At 42.4% G+C, this 18043-nt stretch overlaps 1 protein-coding gene across 22 annotated transcripts in view; it reads right to left on the bottom strand.

The window, feature by feature from the left end:
- The window catches only part of CACNA1D (calcium voltage-gated channel subunit alpha1 D), a 293921-nt gene that overhangs the window by 72220 nt on the left and 203658 nt on the right, over window positions 1-18043 (bottom strand). For all 22 annotated transcript variants that reach the window (XM_077278290.1, XM_077278291.1, XM_077278292.1 and 19 more), the window contains 8 exons: window positions 9243-9349; window positions 8260-8347; window positions 7535-7642; window positions 6785-6837; window positions 5541-5687; window positions 4361-4562; window positions 3215-3373; window positions 2331-2441 (listed from right to left, as the gene is read on the bottom strand). In XM_077278290.1, coding sequence (XP_077134405.1) covers window positions 2331-2441; window positions 3215-3373; window positions 4361-4562; window positions 5541-5687; window positions 6785-6837; window positions 7535-7642; window positions 8260-8347; window positions 9243-9349 — 975 coding nt within the window. The remainder of the gene's footprint in view (window positions 1-2330; window positions 2442-3214; window positions 3374-4360; window positions 4563-5540; window positions 5688-6784; window positions 6838-7534; window positions 7643-8259; window positions 8348-9242; window positions 9350-18043) is intronic.

Genomic DNA, 18043 nt, shown 5'->3' with positions numbered 1-18043 from the left:
CGTTTTTCCTGTTTTTGATGCAGAAAAATCTGCGACAAATATTGATTGTGTGAACGCGGCCTTAGTGTTACAACTTCAGTCATTGAGATTTGGGGGAAATACTTTAGACGACGCATTTTCGGGTTTTATGTAATTGGGTCCCCACTGTTCAGGGGACAATAAAAAGGGTCTAATGGCCCATAAAGGAGGATGAATGATTTTTTTTTAGGTAATACTCAGCCACTTCCCAGCAATACTGATGAAATGAACACAACGACACAAGGGGATGGATACATAATGTGGACAAGTCACAGCAAATTCAGCTCGCCATGCGTTTCTGGGCGGAGGATTACACAGCAATCGCTTGTCACTTACGAGCCAACGTTTTTTTTTGGGCACACAAATCTGACAGATGATAGGAATACAGGGTCAGATCACTGTGCGGTTATTACTACTCATATGACACACGACATATGTCCGGGCGAGGATGCTCACGTCGCCCATCCAGGGCATCTTTATGAACCATATGTATAGCCATGGCCGAAAGTGTTGGCACCCTTTATCTGGTTTCAGGGCTGATTTTCATATTGCCCACACCTGTTACTTGCCACCGGTGAGTATGAACGAGCATCACACGCTTGAAACAGTCGTTTAACCACAGTTTTGGAAAGTTTCCGACAATTTTGTACGGCCCGAATTGGGGGTTTTGAGTGAAATTATGTCCAATTTGCCTTTTTTTTCTCTGTTTTTTTTTGTGTTGCTTAAATAGACACAGGAAATAAACATGTGTATAATAAAACATGTGCAACTGAAATAATTTTCTGGGAGAAATATTGTATCTTGCGGACCATAAGATGCACCCAAAATTTTGAAGAGGAAAATAGGAATAATAATTTTTTTTTATAAAATGGTGGTGCGTCTTATAGACCAATGTTGCTGTAGCTTACGGGTGGGGGTGTATGGCTGCGGATGAGCGGGGTCAGGGGAGCAGGGCTGCTGCTGCAGGAAGCTGGCGGAGGGCAGCAGTGGAGCAGAAAATGTTGGTGGCGTCCCCGCACTTCCCATTACTTTCCCTGCGGTGAATTATGGCGCATGCGCAGATTGAGATCCCGGGAGCCTCTGGTGGCCATTTTGCCAAGTCCACCGCAGTGAAAGCAATGGGAAGTTCGGGGACTCCGCTCACATTTTCTTAAAGCCCGAGGCCCGCACCGCCAAACACCCTTTCGTTCCAGCCCGGGGTCCACAGCATCGTCCTGCCGCAGTGACCCTGCCTCCCGTGACCCCGCTCCACCAAAACCACCTTCCCCGGTAAGCTACATTCAGATTATAAGATGCGCCCCCATTTTACTCCCAAGTTTTGGAGGAAAAAAGTGCGTGTGATAATCTGAAAAACATGGTACTTTATTTTCTGGAACAATTTCAAGGGTGCTAACACTTTTGGCCATGACTGTACTCACCTTGTTACCCTGCATATTGAGCATCTGCGTCTGAACATATCCGACATGATCACTTATATCATTTTGCAGAATTAGCCCTTTAACCAACAGACTTTATAGGGGATTCACATTCTATCAAAATGGGCAGTCTAGGTGAAACTATCAAAACTATTATTAAAGCCCGATTTGGACTAAGATTGAAATTGCAAAAAAAAAAATCATACAATATCGAAACATCATGTTTTTGTGTTTTAATGTCATTCATTAAATAATATTGTTTAACAGATGCAAAAATGCATCTATTAAACAATATTATTTAATGAATGATATTAAAACATTCTACATTCTTTTATTTCTAATGTGGTCCCCACCGGTCTTTGTGTGTGTTTGCACAGAGTTTTTTTTTTTTTTACGCAGCTGAAAAATCCCCATCAACAATCAAATGAAACTATTTTCTGGGTCAAATTTGGAGCATTTTTTTCCATATAGACAAAAAAAATATGTCGGGGGAAAAAAAAAAGAAGCATTGTTCATTATGGGTGTGATTGCCGGTTGAAATCAATAGGAAGCAAAGTCAAAGAAAAGTTAGCGAGTTTTTTTTTTTCATGAGGATTTTGGAGCAGATTCCGCTCTAAAATTCATGTTAAAACAAATATTACAAAAAATCAGTGTGAACATCCCCTCTGCTCACTTTTTGCAAAGACCGGTGGGGACCACGGAGCTGCAGGGGACTGACGGGATGAGTAAACTTTTTCCTATTTAATCCATCCATTTGGACACTTTCATCAATCCAGGAAACCCCCCATTATAATATAACTATATCACTAACTCGTGTAATCTGGCTAATGTTGGCCTCCTCCAGATTAACCCTTCACCCACTATCAGCCATAGATCAGTTCTGCGCTCATCACTTACCTTGGGTTTGAAAGCTATAAGCTTCAAAACCATTTCTACAGTGAAGACGGCGGTGAAGACCATGTTCATCACGTCCATGACATCGTTAAAGATTTTAGATTGTCCATAATGCTGGAAAAAAGAATCATGTTGTGTTACCGAGAGGATTGCCTCTGCGTAATCCACAGCACAAACTGCTCATACGCAGCATGTTCCTATTATAGTGCTAATAGATCTTCGAGGGGTTGTCCGGTGAAAACAAATTATCACTAGTGAGGAGCGAATGTGCTGGGATAAGGTGTTATCTGAGCATGCTCGGGTGCTAGTGTTCTAATACTATGTTCTACTCCCCGCGGCTGCATATCTCGAGGCTGTTCAAAAGCAGCAACACATGTAGGGATTGCCTGTTTGTTAGGCGATGTTTTCATGTGTTGAAGCTGTCGAACAGCGGCGGGGACTCGTACATATTATTCGAGCACGCCAAAGACACTTGGTTGACACCCGAGCATGCTCAGATAACACTTTATCCGACCACGCTCGCTCATTACTAATTATTATCTATCTGTAAGACAAGCGATAACTTGGTAATTGGTGGGGGTCTGACCACTGGGACACGAACAGGACGGTAGAATGCAGTATTTTTACCTTTCTAGAATAAAACCGCCGCGCCCATGCTCCATTCATTCCCTTTGGGGCTGCTCTTGTATAGAATGAATGAGCGTCTGATCTGTCGCTCCATTTTGGAACAAGAATAAAAGTTCTCTGATCTGCCGATCGGTGCGGGTCCCAACGGCAAGTTATTGCCTATTTAGTGGATGTTTAGCTGAACAACCCCTTTAATGACCGTCTTCGGTAATATGGTAGAAGAACAGAAATCAGAAAAGTTCCTTTCCCCTGTCACCTACCTGCATAGCCAAGCACAGTGTATTCAGCATGATGAGGACAAACATGATGTACTCGAATCCAGTGGAGTTGACGACGTACCAGAACTTGTACTGATAGGGGTTCTTGGGGATGTATCTTCTGAGAGGACGGGCTTTCAGCGCGTACTCCACACACTGTCGCTGTATTTTGAGATCAGTGACATTGCGTTACACAAGTTGTAAAGAAAGCATACACCTCTTAAAGAAAACCTTGCTCCAAAAGATTTGACTTAAATACCTTGTAAAAATCCATGAGTTTCCGATTCTGCCGTTCTTTTCCGTTTTGCGCTACGCCACTCTATTGCAGAGATATTCACATTTGTTGCTTTTGGACTATAATATGTGAAATCTCTACTTTTAGACCAACTGGGCGTTTCTTCAGTGTCTTCTTTAGGGGCGTGTGCTTTCACCCCTCCCTCTCAGAAGCTACCAATCACAGTTTGGTAGCTGATCTGGCAGCAAAGCTGTGATTGACAGCATTTAAGAAGGAGGGCTAAAAGCAATCAACTCCAGAGATGACTCTGAAGAAACTTACAGCTGGACTACAAGTAGAGATTTCACATACTGCACTCAAAAGTAACAAATGTGAATATCTCTGCAATAGAGTGACCTAGCGCAAAATGGAAAAGAGAGTCAGAATCAGGGGAGCTCAGGGAGTTTTAGAAGATATTACAGACAGGTCATCTTTTAAGTGTTTTTTTTTATTTATTTAGAAAAATTATTTAATGCCTATATTGCCTTAGGCTGCTAATGGATTTAAAAATGTTTGCAATTGTCTTATATACTTTTTGTTTCCTATCCTTGCCATTTTCAAGATGTTTATTTGCGATCAGTGACTGAGAACCTTTATAGGTATAAATTATGTCACAGCTGGCCATGTGCTATCACAGCAATCCTCTGTGAGCCAAATACACCACCAATAAAAATCAGTCCTGTCCTGCCCCAATACATCAGTGTAGGTATAATGTCGCAACATTAAGACCAGGAGGTTTTGCTCAGACCGGATAACTAGACTGGATACAACTGTAGCAAAATCTCAGCTGTGGGAAGTATTCCATTTGTAGTTTTCTTCCTCTGGAGGAAAATAACTTGTTTATTCATGTTTATGAAGTTTTCAGAATATTATACCTGGTTCTTGTCCAGCTCGCAGTTCTTGTATTCCTTCTCTCCCTGTTCTTGAAATGTGACGATGACGAAACCCACGAATATGTTCATCATGAAGAAAGCGATGATGATGATATAGATGATGAAGAAGATGGAGATTTCCACTCGGTTGTTGTAGATGGGACCAACGTTTTCTCCGTTGGAATCAATGGCCTTGTACAAGAGTCTGGGGAAGACAGAGACAAACACCTAAACGCAGATCGATGGACGATCCTTCTCCCCCCCAAAGATATCTGCTGCTATGGGAGAGTCAGTAGGACCCCATACACACTAGTCAGCCAGTCCCATGAAATAAATGGGTGCAGCAGACATTCCTCTAATGTGTATGGCCAAACCTAACATATGCTGATATAAAGGGGTTGTCTAAACATCATAAAAAGGGTAAAAATGCTAAATAATGCCTGCAGCATGGCAAGGCGCTCGATTCAGAGCAGCGGCACCACCATGTCTCTGGTCTAAACGATCAATCTTCAGCCCCTGACAAGCAGAAGCCGGGATGCAGAAGGGTGGTGCGCTGCTGAAAACTGAAAATGATACAATCCCTTACAGGAGTTGTGCTTCAAATGTAATAAATCTTTAAATATCTCTAAGAAACCTGGTGCATAAATCAACAAGCAGCTTATAGAGGAGATTTATCAAATCCAGTGCAAAGTAAAACTATAGCAGATGCTCACAGCGAACATTCTGACAAGCAGAAGCCGGGATGCAGAACAGTGGTGCGTTGCTGAAAACTGAAAATGATACAATCCCTTAAAGCAGTTGTGCCTCAAATTCCTGGATGACGCCTTGAAATATCGCCAAGAAACCTGGTGCATAAATCAATAAGCAGCGTCTAGAGGAGATTTATCAAATCCAGTGCAAAGTAAAAGTGGAGCCAGAGTGGATAAAAAAAAGTAAAAGTGGACATCGGTGCAGCAGAGGTAAAGAGGTGTCTGCTTACATCATGGGAGAGCACACGGTTTGGATCTACAGCTTAACCATGCCGCTGATCCAAAACGTCAATCATCAGGTGCGCAGTGCCCCTCGCCAAGCAGGAAGCTGGGAGGCGGTGCACTATAATAAGACAACCCCTTTAAAGATATAATTCATATTAAACTTATGCCAAAAGTAAAGTTCATCTTTAAAGATGAGTTAGTTTACATACGCGGGCCATCCCTCAAAGGTGGAAACTGTGAAGAGCGCCATCATGGCAGACAGAACGTTATCAAAATTGAAGTCGCTGTTGTGCCAGTGCCTCTCCCGGATAGCGGGGCTGTTGACATCCCCATCCTTGTACACAATGTACTTTCCCCTGTGAAAGAAGAGAAGGCGTGAATTACATTTCTATGACCAAGGATAGTTTCAGTTTTCAATAATCAGTAGACTATACTGTTCTTGCACATTTGATGCGCTGCAGCCAATCACTGGCTGCAGTGGTCTTGTGCTGTACATGCTGCCATTACTGGTCATATAGATGAATGGTATATTATTGCTCTGGGGAGATACAAGCAGAACGATGGAGATTATTGGAGAACCGGTGACCAATCATAAGAAGTTTTAAAGGGGTTGTTTCATCTTATTAAATAAGTAAAAACAAGCAATTTTGCATTTTACCTCTTATTAAAAATCCTCTCTGTTCTCAGGAACGAGGGAATTTTCCATTTTATTGTGTACTGCTCATTACCTAGGTAACCAGCCATCTATGCAGTCCCAGGGGTGGCCAGTTTCCTAGGTAATGAGTAAATGCTTGGAAGCTATGTTTTAGGCCCCGCATGGGCGGTTCTAAGGCTGGCTGCATTGCTCGATCCTGCGCTTCTCCTTTGCTGCAGAGTCAAAGCTGTATCAGTCTGCAGCATGGGAAATTGCACAGATCAGAGCATGACAGCCATGCCTCTAGTCTACACCATCGATCTTCAGGTGGCCCTGACAAGCAGGAAGTCGAGAGGCAGAAGAGCAGCGCACCGCTGAAAACTGACAATGATACAATCCCTTTAAAATGTTGTGCCTTGTCTGCAGCTAAATTCTTGGATGACTCCTTTAAATATAACCAAGAAACCTGGTGCACAAAACAAGCAGCTTCTAGGGGAGATTTATATGTCAAAACTAGACATACACTATATGGACAAAAGTATTGGGACATAGAGAAATGGTTGGGGGCGCCCCATCCAACACCTTTGGGATAAACTAGAGCAGAGATCGGGAGCCCGGCCTTTCCCCAACATCAGGGTCCGACCTCTCCAATTTCTGCCTTAGGTTGTTCTATAGACATAAAGCTTCGTAAAAAGACTAATGGTAAAATGCAGAGGGGAATAAAACAGCGCAGAATTTCAAGCAGGATAGGTGATGCAAGAAAGCTGAGAATCGGTTAGATATCAGATTCTGAAAAAATTAAAAAGACTAAAAACTTACTTGCACTCCACTGGGGTCTGTTTTGCTTCATCTGAACATCGGTAAAACTTGCCCTGATTTTAGAAGACATAAAAGCAGTGATACTAAAGCTCTAAACGATACAAGCATAGCCATAATTTGACATTTTTGGGCCACATTGTGAAATCTGTAATAAGACCCCCAATAATGTGCCATTTTTCTGGCTCCTGTGCCTGGACCACTACCTGTTTGTCACGGATTCCAAGGCTCAGTGTGTCTTCGACAAAGTGACTGACAGGTCAGTCGTCCAATCTAGTGCAGGGACTTGCTGAGCTGTCAGTATTTTGAGTGACAGAACAGTCAGTCCAATCTGAGACTGGGAAGTGCTGAGCTTCAATCAGGTGTTCCCTGTTTCAGGTGATTACCCAGCTACTTAACTGAGCTAGACAGCTTAGTTAAGTAGCTGGGTAATCACCTGAAACAGGGAACACCTGTTCCAGATAGCTGCCAGTCATAGCTTTCAGCTCTGTGTGGCTTGTCCTCTGTGCTTTCAGCTCTGAATTCAAACATTCTGATCTTCTGTTGCAGGACCCTGGATTTGCCTATTGACTACCCGATTGTGTTACCCCTTTTGTCTTGACGCACTCTGACCTTAGAACTCCGACTGTGACCTGACTATGTATTTTGCCTTATCCCTTTATATATGACGAGCCTTCTTGGTATCTGACCCAGGACCTCTTGACTACCCGCCTCAAGTCACTGTCTCTTCACTTTGCGATTTTTCTCACTTACCTTAAACAACTGAACACCGATACATGCGAACATAAATTGCAGCAACGTCGTCACGATCATGATGTTACCAATAGTTCGGATGGCGACAAACACACATTGGACAACGTGCTGAAGACAAAGAAAAAAGGTATGAAAATAAAATGATAATAAACCCCTTCTGGAAGTTACTAAAGTGTAACAATTCATTAGTAGGGATTTAAAAAGAATTTTGATCAGTTTCCCTTCTACAGCCACTATGTAACACAGTACATTAACAGACTACAAAAGTAGTAAAACTGTGAGCTATTCTGATGGCAGAGTTTGTAACCCTTATCCTTCTTACTTCTCACCTTTCATGTGGTTATAAATCAGTCTGAAGGAAAGTTTAAAGGAAGAAAGAGTTAAAAACCCAGCCGGTACATGACCGATCTGCTAGTTACTCAAACTGTAATCTGCTATGTACTGTGATACATAGAGGCTGTGGAAGCCAAACTGTTCAAAATTATTAATGAAACCCTACTGCAAAAAAATGCTTTTTAGGCAAAAAAACAACAACAAGGAACTGAAAAAAAAAAAAAAGCACCCATGTCCTTTAAAGCTAACATATCCAGATCCTGTTATTATGGTATATGTGGAAATGTATAGTGGACTCAAAGTGGTTAAAAATCTCATTATTGGTTCCACACGCTAGATTTGTTAATTATGTTATCTATCGTCACAGAATCAAATTCCCAGGCAATAAACACCTTCAGCCCTTTTGCCCTGTTAATGGCTCTCAGGGGTCGCAGCACTCTCAGAACTCTCAGGATCTTGACCACAGATATAGCACTTGACCTGTAAAGATAAAAGCAGTCAGCAATCACTTAGTAAGAAATGCCATGATTGTTCGGATATCATACACATTACACTTTGTTACCGCAGCGGTGTTTGTCTATAGTTTTGTATGGTATTCGCACTAGAGGGACAGGATTATTAAGACTGCGTCGGGGTCATCCCTGAGCTTTCCATGATTCTTGAAGTCAGTCTGATTGTGCATCTTATGGCCCTGCTGCTATGTCTTAGCTATGTATATTTAAGCAGAAAAGTGAAAACTGTCAAGTTACTCACAATAATATTCATGTGTAATAATCCTATATAAGGGATTGCCTGATTTGGAAAAGCCATTATCAAATTCCCTATTGGGGCATTCCTAATTAATATAAGGGATTGCATCTATTAACCAATAGAGGGCTTTTAATGAGCTCCTCAAGGTTTGGAGGACCTAGCCTGCCCATGCATTACATGAACTGTTCATTCATAACAATAAGAAATGTGTAATGCCCCATTTCTCCACTGGGGGCACTGCAGAGAAACTGAACACTTAATCACCGATCGTTTTTGCAATTAATCACTTGGATCCTGTGGTCAACTTATATCCGTGAAACAAAAATGGGACTGCACAAAGCAGTGAAAAACACCCATACTTAAAGGGGTTGTCAACCTCTTCCTGAAAGCAAGAATGCTCCATGTAAAATAAAAATATCGTATCATGTTGTTCCACCAATGACAGCGCTGACGGCAGCCGCTCGTAGGCTGCAAAGTTACATAATGTCACACAGGCAGTGGCAATATAGGTGGAATGGCGCCAGTTCAGTAAATGGGTTTATGGTGATGTTTTACATGCGGCACTGTTGCATTTAAGAAAAAGTTGTCCAAGTAGTGGACAATCCCTTTAAGTTGATATACTTACTGAATACCAAAGGAAACCAAGGAAACTCCAACGACCAATAAATCCAGTAAATTAAAGTAATTTCTGCAGAAAGAGCCTTTGTGGAGAAATGCTCCGAAAGTCATCATCTACAACGGTAAAAAGAAAATTAGTCTGATGGTAACGGGAAGCACCATATACATACAGTATACATATAGTGACGTCAGACTCCATCACCGGGCAGCGGAAAAATTGACAAAAAAAGCACGTGTTGAATTGAAGTTGTCCACAAGGTGGAAAATGTAGCACTCCAACTGTCCACGGTGAGAAATGTCAAATTGAACATACAGCAACACAGATTGGTTTACACCTGCAAAAAAATTGAATGGTTGCAATGTACTGGTACCACACAGGCGGAAGCAAGCCATAATTATACAGAGATATATATTATATATTATTATTTTTTAATGAAAAACGTTTACATAATTTATTTGTTTTCATGGAGTGCATTCATGGGGAAATACATGGAAGACTGTGTAGGGAGTCCTTCCTCCATACAGAAACTAAGAAGGATCAGTGCATCAAAAAGGATGATCGCTGCATCAAAAAGGAGGATCACTGCATCAAAAAGGAGGATCACGGCATCAAAAAGGAGGATCGCGGCATCAAAAAGGAGGATCGCGGCATCAAAAAGGAGGATCAGTGGATCAAAAAGGAGGATCAGTGGATCAAAAAGGAGGATAAGTGCATTAAAAAGGAGGATCACGGCATCAAAAAGGAGGATCAGTGGATCAAAAAGGAGGATCAGTGGATCAAAAAGGAGGATAAGTGCATCAAAAAGGAGGATAAATGCATCAAAAAGGAGGATAAATGCATCAAAAAGGAGGATCACGGCATCAAAAAGGAGGATCACGGCATCAAAAAGGAGGATCACGGCATCAAAAAGGATCAGTGTATCAAAAAAGAGGATCAGTGCATCAAAAAGGAGGATCAGTGCATCAAAAAGGAGGATCAGTCCATCAAAAAGGAGGATCAGTGCATCAAAAAGGAGGATCAGTCCATCAAAAAGGAGGATCAGTGGATCAAAAAGGAGGATCAGTGGATCAAAAAGGAGGATAAGTGCATCAAAAAGGAGGATAAATGCATCAAAAAGGAGGATAAATGCATCAAAAAGGAGGATAAATGCATCAAAAAGGAGGATCACGGCATCAAAAAGGAGGATCACGGCATCAAAAAGGATCAGTGTATCAAAAAAGAGGATCAGTGCATCAAAAAGGAGGATCAGTCCATCAAAAAGGAGGATCAGTCCATCAAAAATGAGGATCAGTCCATCAAAAAGGAGGATCACGGCATCAAAAAGGAGGATCACGGCATCAAAAAGGAGGATCACGGCATCAAAAAGGATCAGTGTATCAAAAAAGAGGATCAGTGCATCAAAAAGGAGGATCAGTGCATCAAAAAGGAGGATCAGTCCATCAAAAAGGAGGATCAGTCCATCAAAAAGGAGGATAAATGCATCAAAAAGGAGGATCACGGCATCAAAAAGGAGGATCACGGCATCAAAAAGGATCAGTGTATCAAAAAAGAGGATCAGTGCATCAAAAAGGAGGATCAGTGCATCAAAAAGGAGGATCAGTCCATCAAAAAGGAGGATCAGTCCATCAAAAAGGAGGATCAGTCCATCAAAAAAGAGGATCACGGCATCAAAAAGGAGGATCACGGCATCAAAAAGGAGGATCACGGCATCAAAAAGGATCAGTGTATCATAAAAGAGGATCAGTGTATCAAAAAAGAGGATCAGTGCATCAAAAAGGAGGATCAGTGCATCAAAAAGGAGGATCAGTGGATCAAAAAGGAGGATCAGTGGATCAAAAAGGAGGATAAGTGCATCAAAAAGGAGGATAAATGCATCAAAAAGGAGGATCACGGCATCAAAAAGGAGGATCACGGCATCAAAAAGGATCAGTGTATCAAAAAAGAGGATCAGTGCATCAAAAAGGAGGATCAGTGCATCAAAAAGGAGGATCAGTCCATCAAAAAGGAGGATCAGTCCATCAAAAAGGAGGATCAGTCCATCAAAAAGGAGGATCAGTCCATCAAAAAGGAGGATCAGTCCATCAAAAAGGAGGATCAGTCCATCAAAAAGGAGGATCAGTCCATCAAAAAGGAGGATCAGTCCATCAAAAAGGAGGATCAGTCCATCAAAAAGGAGGATCACGGCATCAAAAAGGAGGATCACGGCATCAAAAAGGAGGATCACGGCATCAAAAAGGAGGATCACGGCATCAGAAAGGAGGATCAGTGCATCAAAAAGGAGGATCACGGCATCAAAAAAGAGGATCAGTGCATCAAAAAGGAGGATCACTGCATCAAAAAGGAGGATCACTGCATCAAAAAGGAGGATCACTGCATCAAAAAGGAGGATCACTGCATCAAAAAAGAGGATCAGTGCATCAAAAAGGAGGATCAGTGCATCAAAAAGGAGGATCACGGCATCAAAAAAGAGGATCAATGCATCAAAAAGTAGGATCACGGCATCAAAAAGGAGGATCACGGCATCAAAAAGGAGGATCACGGCATCAAAAAGGAGGATCAGTGCATCAAAAAGGAGGATCAGTGCATCAAAAAGGAGGATCAGTGCATCAAAAAGGAGGATCACGGCATCACAAAGGAGGATCAGTGCATCAAAAAGAAGGATCACGGCAGTCCAAATCTCTATATAAAATACCATCTGGGAGTTGAGCCTCTTCAACTGTGTTCATTGGTGCCCAGAGATTAGTATCAAAAAAGTATAGAAGCCCATATATTGTTCTGTTTGTGGCCCCAAAGAGAAGCGGACACTATACTTAGCTGACAGTTTCTGCCCTATCATTTCTGGGATCGTGGGGGTCTCAACACACAGACCCTCATCGAACAAAACATCTGACATGTCAATATGAAGTTATACTTTATAAGACATGAACACTTTTGCACAGAATTGCAAAGTTACGCAAATTTCTATATAGTCTCCGTTAACGATTTTCTACCATTTATCTGCAGCAGAGTATCCGTGAGACTTTTATCTGAGTGATCTGAAAAAAAAGTTACAAATCCATCAGAGCTCCCGCTCAGTTCTGACAGATCTCTCTGCTTTGTTCCTCCTTTCTCTTTGTGTCGGAGATAGCAGCAGGGAAAGGGTTGAACAAAAATCTTTAAAGAGAGGGAAGAAAGTATCTAAAGTTTTATGGAGGGGAGAGAAAACAGGCTATAGGCCAGGAAAAAAAGCAATAGAGAAGGAAAGAATAGTATTACACTGTGTTCCAAATTATTATGCAAATTAGATTTAAGTGTCATAAAGATTTAATTGTTTTGTTTTTCAAATAAACTCGTGGATGGTATTGTGTCACAGGGCTCAATGGATCACTGAAATCAATCTTAAACACATGTGATAATTGGTTTTGTTCCACATTATTAAGCAGGTCACAGTTTTCAAGTAACATGGGAAAGAAAAAGGATCTCTCTGCAGCTGAAAAGCATCAAATAGTGCAATGCCTTGGTGAAGCGATGAAAACATTAGAAATTTTCCATAAACATAAGCGTGATCATCGTACTGTTAAGAGATTTGTGGCTGTATCTGAGCACAAATGTGTTTGTGCTGATAAAGGCATAATGAGGAAGATTTCTGCCAGGCAAGTTCATCGGATTAAGAGTGCAGCTGCTAAAAAGCCATTACAAAGCAGCAATCAGATATTTGAAGCTGCTGGTGCCTCTGGAGTCCCTCAAACCTCAAGGTGTAGGCTCCTTCAAAGGCTTGCTGTGGTGCATAAACCTACTATTCGGCCACCCTTAAACAGTGTTCACAAGCAGAAATGGTTGTATTGGGCCCAGACATACATGAAGACTAATTTCCAAACAGTCTTGTTTACTGATAAGTGTTGAGCAACCCTGGATGGTCCAGATGGATGGAATAGTGGATGGTTGGTGGATGGCCACCATGTCCCAACAAGGCTGCAACGTCAGCGAGGAGGTGGAGGAGTCATGTTTTGGGCCAGAATCATGGAGAAACAGCTGGTAGGGCCCTTTAAGGTTCCTGAAGGTGTGAAAATGACCTCTGCAAAGTATATAGAGTTTCTGACTGACAACTTTCTTCTATGGTCTAAAAAGCAGAAACGTGCCTTCAGGAGAAAAATCATCTTCATGCATGACAATGCCCCATCTCATGCTGCAAAGAATACCTCTGAGTCATTGGCTGCTATGGGCATAAAAGGAGATAAACTCATTGTGTGGCCACCATCTTCCCCTGACCTCAACCCTATAGAGAACCTTTGGAGTATCATCAAGCAAAAGATCTATGAGGGTGGGAGGCATCACATCAGAAGAGCAGCTCTGGGAGGCGATTCCAACTTCATGCAAAGAAATACAAGCAGAAACGCTCCAAAAACTCACAAGTTCAATGGATGCAAGAATTGTGAAGGTGACATCAAAGAAGGCTCCTATGTTAACATGTAACTTGGCCTGTTGGGATGTTTTGGAGTTAAATAGCTTTTTTGTTCAGTTAATGTGACCGCCTAATGCTGCAAATTCCACAAATGAGCATTTTCTGTTCTTTAAAACATATCAAATGTTTAGAAATTCTACTGTGCCTAATAATTTGGAACAGTGCGTTGTGAGTTTTTAGTCATTTTGGAGATTATACTGTTATCATTGGGAGGTTTCTTCAATAAAATTCGATGTATAATCTAACGGGTGATGACTTTTATTAGACTGATTGTCATTTGCACCGACCATTTAGGAAAATCTGATAAAAATGTAATTTGCATAATAATTTGGAACATAGTGTATAGCTAGGCTCACAAAGTAAAGACAGCAGCCTGGATACACAGAGCTCACATCCAGTCTATATTACAGGAAGGGCAGGAAGGGACACTCGCACAAGAGAAAAATCTGAAACCTGGATCAGGCTGCATCGGAGATATATATAAGGGTTGAAGAAAAATCTTTAATGGAAAGGGAAAAAAGTATCTAAAGTTTTATGGAAGGCAGAGAAAACAGGCTATAGACCAGGAAAAAAAGTTCTAGGAAAGGAAAGAACAGTATTATAGCTAGGCCCATAAAGTAAAGACAGCAGCAGCCTGGATACACACAGAGCTTACATCCAGCCTATATTACAGGAAGCGACACTCGCACAAGAGAAAAATCTGAAACTTGGATCAGGTTGCAAACTGCATATCAAGGGGTCTGAAAAGGAATAATGGAGTGAAGGTTGAAGACCTTAATTATAGGTAATCACTAACATATGTAAAAATTATTTTCTCCACGTCAAAGGTGACCATAGCCCTTATGCAATTTAGTGAATGGATTAATTATTCTTTATTAATTGTTTATTCCAAAAACATTGTAGAAAAATACTGAATATGCCCAAAATCACACTGAAAGGTAAAAGGTAACAATTTACAGTAACTTGTTATATTCTCTTATGAATGACATATTAGGTCTTATGGATACAGGTGCCTATAACAACCAATCAGATAGAAGTTTGCATTTCCCCAAGGAAGACTGTAGAATAAAAGGAGCTACCTGATTGGTTGCAATGAGGATTGATATATTTCAGTTATATTTCCAGAAAACCATCAGCAAAAACGTAATGCACTCAAGCACGTGTAAAGAGCGTTGCTTTGTCACTCAGCAGTGAGGCTCATGCGATCAAGCTGGAAGGAAATCATGTAACACGTGTGCACAGATCATGTCGGTATTGCCACCCGCTGCTCCATGCATGCTACGCGTTCCCACCGAGCCGCTAGGATAGACCATTAATTTCAGATCTGCGAGATGCAACGTTAGTGACGGGAACTAGATCTCATCCATTCTGATACTGATGGCCTATCTGAAGAACAGGCCTTTAAATTTGTAGCCCTGGTAAAAGCCCTTTAATATCTCAAGTCTACAGACAACTAGACATGGCTACGGTATGTAATTATTTGTCAAAGATACATTTACACTAAAGTCACTCACGATTGGCTTATCTTCTGTTGCAGTGGGCGGAGTTTACACGCCGCCTGTGACAAGCATGCCACCGCCGCGCCTGGTACAGTCTTGGCCTTTCTCGAGCCTTGAGCCCACCATACACATTAGACTAACATTGGACTAACCCGCCGGCATCGATGGATTCAGCCAACAGTCTGACATGTATGGGGGCCTTGAAGAGATGATTTTCCGAGGAGTCAAGGATTCGACATGTATAATTTTGGACTACAGGGTCAGGCAGTGGCTATCTCATAGGGAGCACAGGAAGGAGAGTTGGGCGAGTAAGCTGCCGGCTCAATGATTATCCAAAACCTTTTTGTGGCCAACTGCTATCTCGGGTGTATGGGGTGAGATGGGGCTTAAGACCAGCATTGTGGCTCACCAGAATTGTTATAACAATCGGGTCTCATCTAGGTCAGTGTTTTAAGGCAGCTCTCACTAGTGTGGTGCGCCACACTCCTTTATGGTCCCAAAATGCCCCCAATTCGGACGGACAGTCTCAAAATCCCAGGACATGATACATATACTCCAATAAAGACCCCCAAGATCAGATCGTCCTATACAAGAAGACCTTTCGCCTCTGTAGTTGGGGGTTCAGAGAAAGTCACTGCCAAATAATCTAGCAGAGGCTTTTGCAGATCTAAAGATTCAGGTGGGTGAATTCCAACCTCTTCGTCAACATCATCTGTCAGGGGAGATCTGGACGGGCCCCATGCACATTAGATGACCAAAAATCGACAGGTTTCACCCGCGGGGAAGCCTTAACATGATGATGACTTGGTCTCAAGGCAAAGTATGAAGAACAGACAAGTAAATGACGGGAAAATACAAGGATCTAATAGATACCAGATACATCTGTATAGATTTGCATAATCTGTATATTCATTAAGCCTTTATTTTCTCCATGCTGCAGATTCGGTGGGAACGCTGAGCTGTCGTCAGGCGCAGCCATTAGTGCATCACTCCAAAACATCACATCATGTTCAGAGAACGAGCGCCTCTCGGGTTATATGTGCAGACGGAACGCACTCCATTCAGACAAAACCCACACAGAAGCCCGTATAGAAATCAGCAGTAGTAAGTTATTCCAGGTCAATATTTCATTAAAGGGCTCTTCTGCTAAAGGATGTCAATATCACGCCACTAGAATAAAGCCATACATATATAAGTACAGAGGAGCAAGCGCGTCCCTTTAAAGTGGAAAATGTTTGCTGCTACTTTTTACTTGCGAAGACCCTCTGACAACCATGTGTTCTACATTGGGAGCGACGCAGCACAAAGGGGTCAGACATGATACATATAACCTCCAGAATGAAGAGACCTATAATACAACCCTATGGAAGATTAGAGGGGAACTACTGTACCTACTTATGAGTACGATTATATAAAGATTGGCGGAAAAAAAATGATAGCATGTTAAAGGGGTTTTATTAATTAAAATAAAATTTCTGCAGTGCCTCCATCGTATTGCAGAAAAGCAAATCTTGACAAGTTCGCAAAATTCATTCACACTGTCAGGATTCTACTTTGTTACAACAGACTGGAATCCTGACAGTGTGCATGTTGGGCAACAGATTGGAATCCTGACAGCGTGCGTGTTGTGCGACAGACTGGAATCCTGACAGTGTGTATGTTGGGCAACAGATTGGAATCCTGACAGTGTGCATGTTGGGCAACAGATTGGAATCCTGACAGTGTGCGTGTTGTGCGACAGACTAGAATCCTGACAGTGTGTATGTTGGGCAACAGACTGAAATCCTGACAGTGTGCATGTTGGGCTACAGACTGGAACCCTGACAGCGTGCATGTTGGGCAGCAGACTGAAATCCTGACAGTGTGCATGTTGGGCAACAGATTGGAATCCTGACAGTGTGCATGTTGGACAACAGACTGGAATCCCGACAGTGTGCGTGTTGTGCGACAGACTGGAATCCTGACAGTGTGCGTGTTGTGCGACAGACTGGAATCCTGACAGTGTGTATGTTGGGCAGCAGACTGAAATCCTGACAGTGTGCATGTTGGGCAACAGATTGGAATCCTGACATATTGCATATTGGGCAATAGATTGGTGTCCTGACAGTGTGCATGCTGGGCAACAGACTGGAATCTTGACAGTGTGCATACTGGGCAGCAGACTAGAATCCTGACATTGTGCATGTTGGGTAACAGACTGGAATCCTGACATATTGCATGTTGGGCAGCAGACTGGAATCCTGACATTGTGCGTGTTGGGCAGCAGACTGGAATCCTGACAGCGTGCATGTTGGGCAACATACTGGAATCCTGACATATTGCATGTTGGGCAGCAGACTGGAATCCTGCCATATTGCATGTTGGGCAGCAGACTGGAATCCTGCCATATTGCATGTTGGGCAGCAGACTGGAATCCTGACATTGTGCATGTTGGGCAGCAGAATGGAATCCTGACAGCGTGCATGTTGGGCAACATACTGGAATCCTGCCATATTGCATGTTGGGCAGCAGACTGGAATCCTGCCATATTGCATGTTGGGCAGCAGACTGGAATCCTGCCATATTGCATGTTGGGCAGCAGACTGGAATCCTGCCATATTGCATGTTGGGCAGCAGACTGGAATCCTGACATTGTGCATGTTGGGCAGCAGACTGGAATCCTGACAGCGTGCATGTTGGGCAACATACTGGAATCCTGACATATTGCATGTTGGGCAGCAGACTGGAATCCTGCCATATTGCATGTTGGGCAGCAGACTGGAATCCTGCCATATTGCATGTTGGGCAGCAGACTGGAATCCTGCCATATTGCATGTTGGGCAGCAGACTGGAATCCTGCCATATTGCATGTTGGGCAACATACTGTA

This window comes from Ranitomeya variabilis, chromosome 8, assembly GCF_051348905.1.
Source record: "Ranitomeya variabilis isolate aRanVar5 chromosome 8, aRanVar5.hap1, whole genome shotgun sequence".
Taxonomy (NCBI): Eukaryota; Metazoa; Chordata; class Amphibia; order Anura; family Dendrobatidae; genus Ranitomeya; species Ranitomeya variabilis.
The sequence above is the reverse complement of the archived record's forward strand: the minus strand, read 5'-3'. Positions and strand labels throughout refer to the sequence as shown.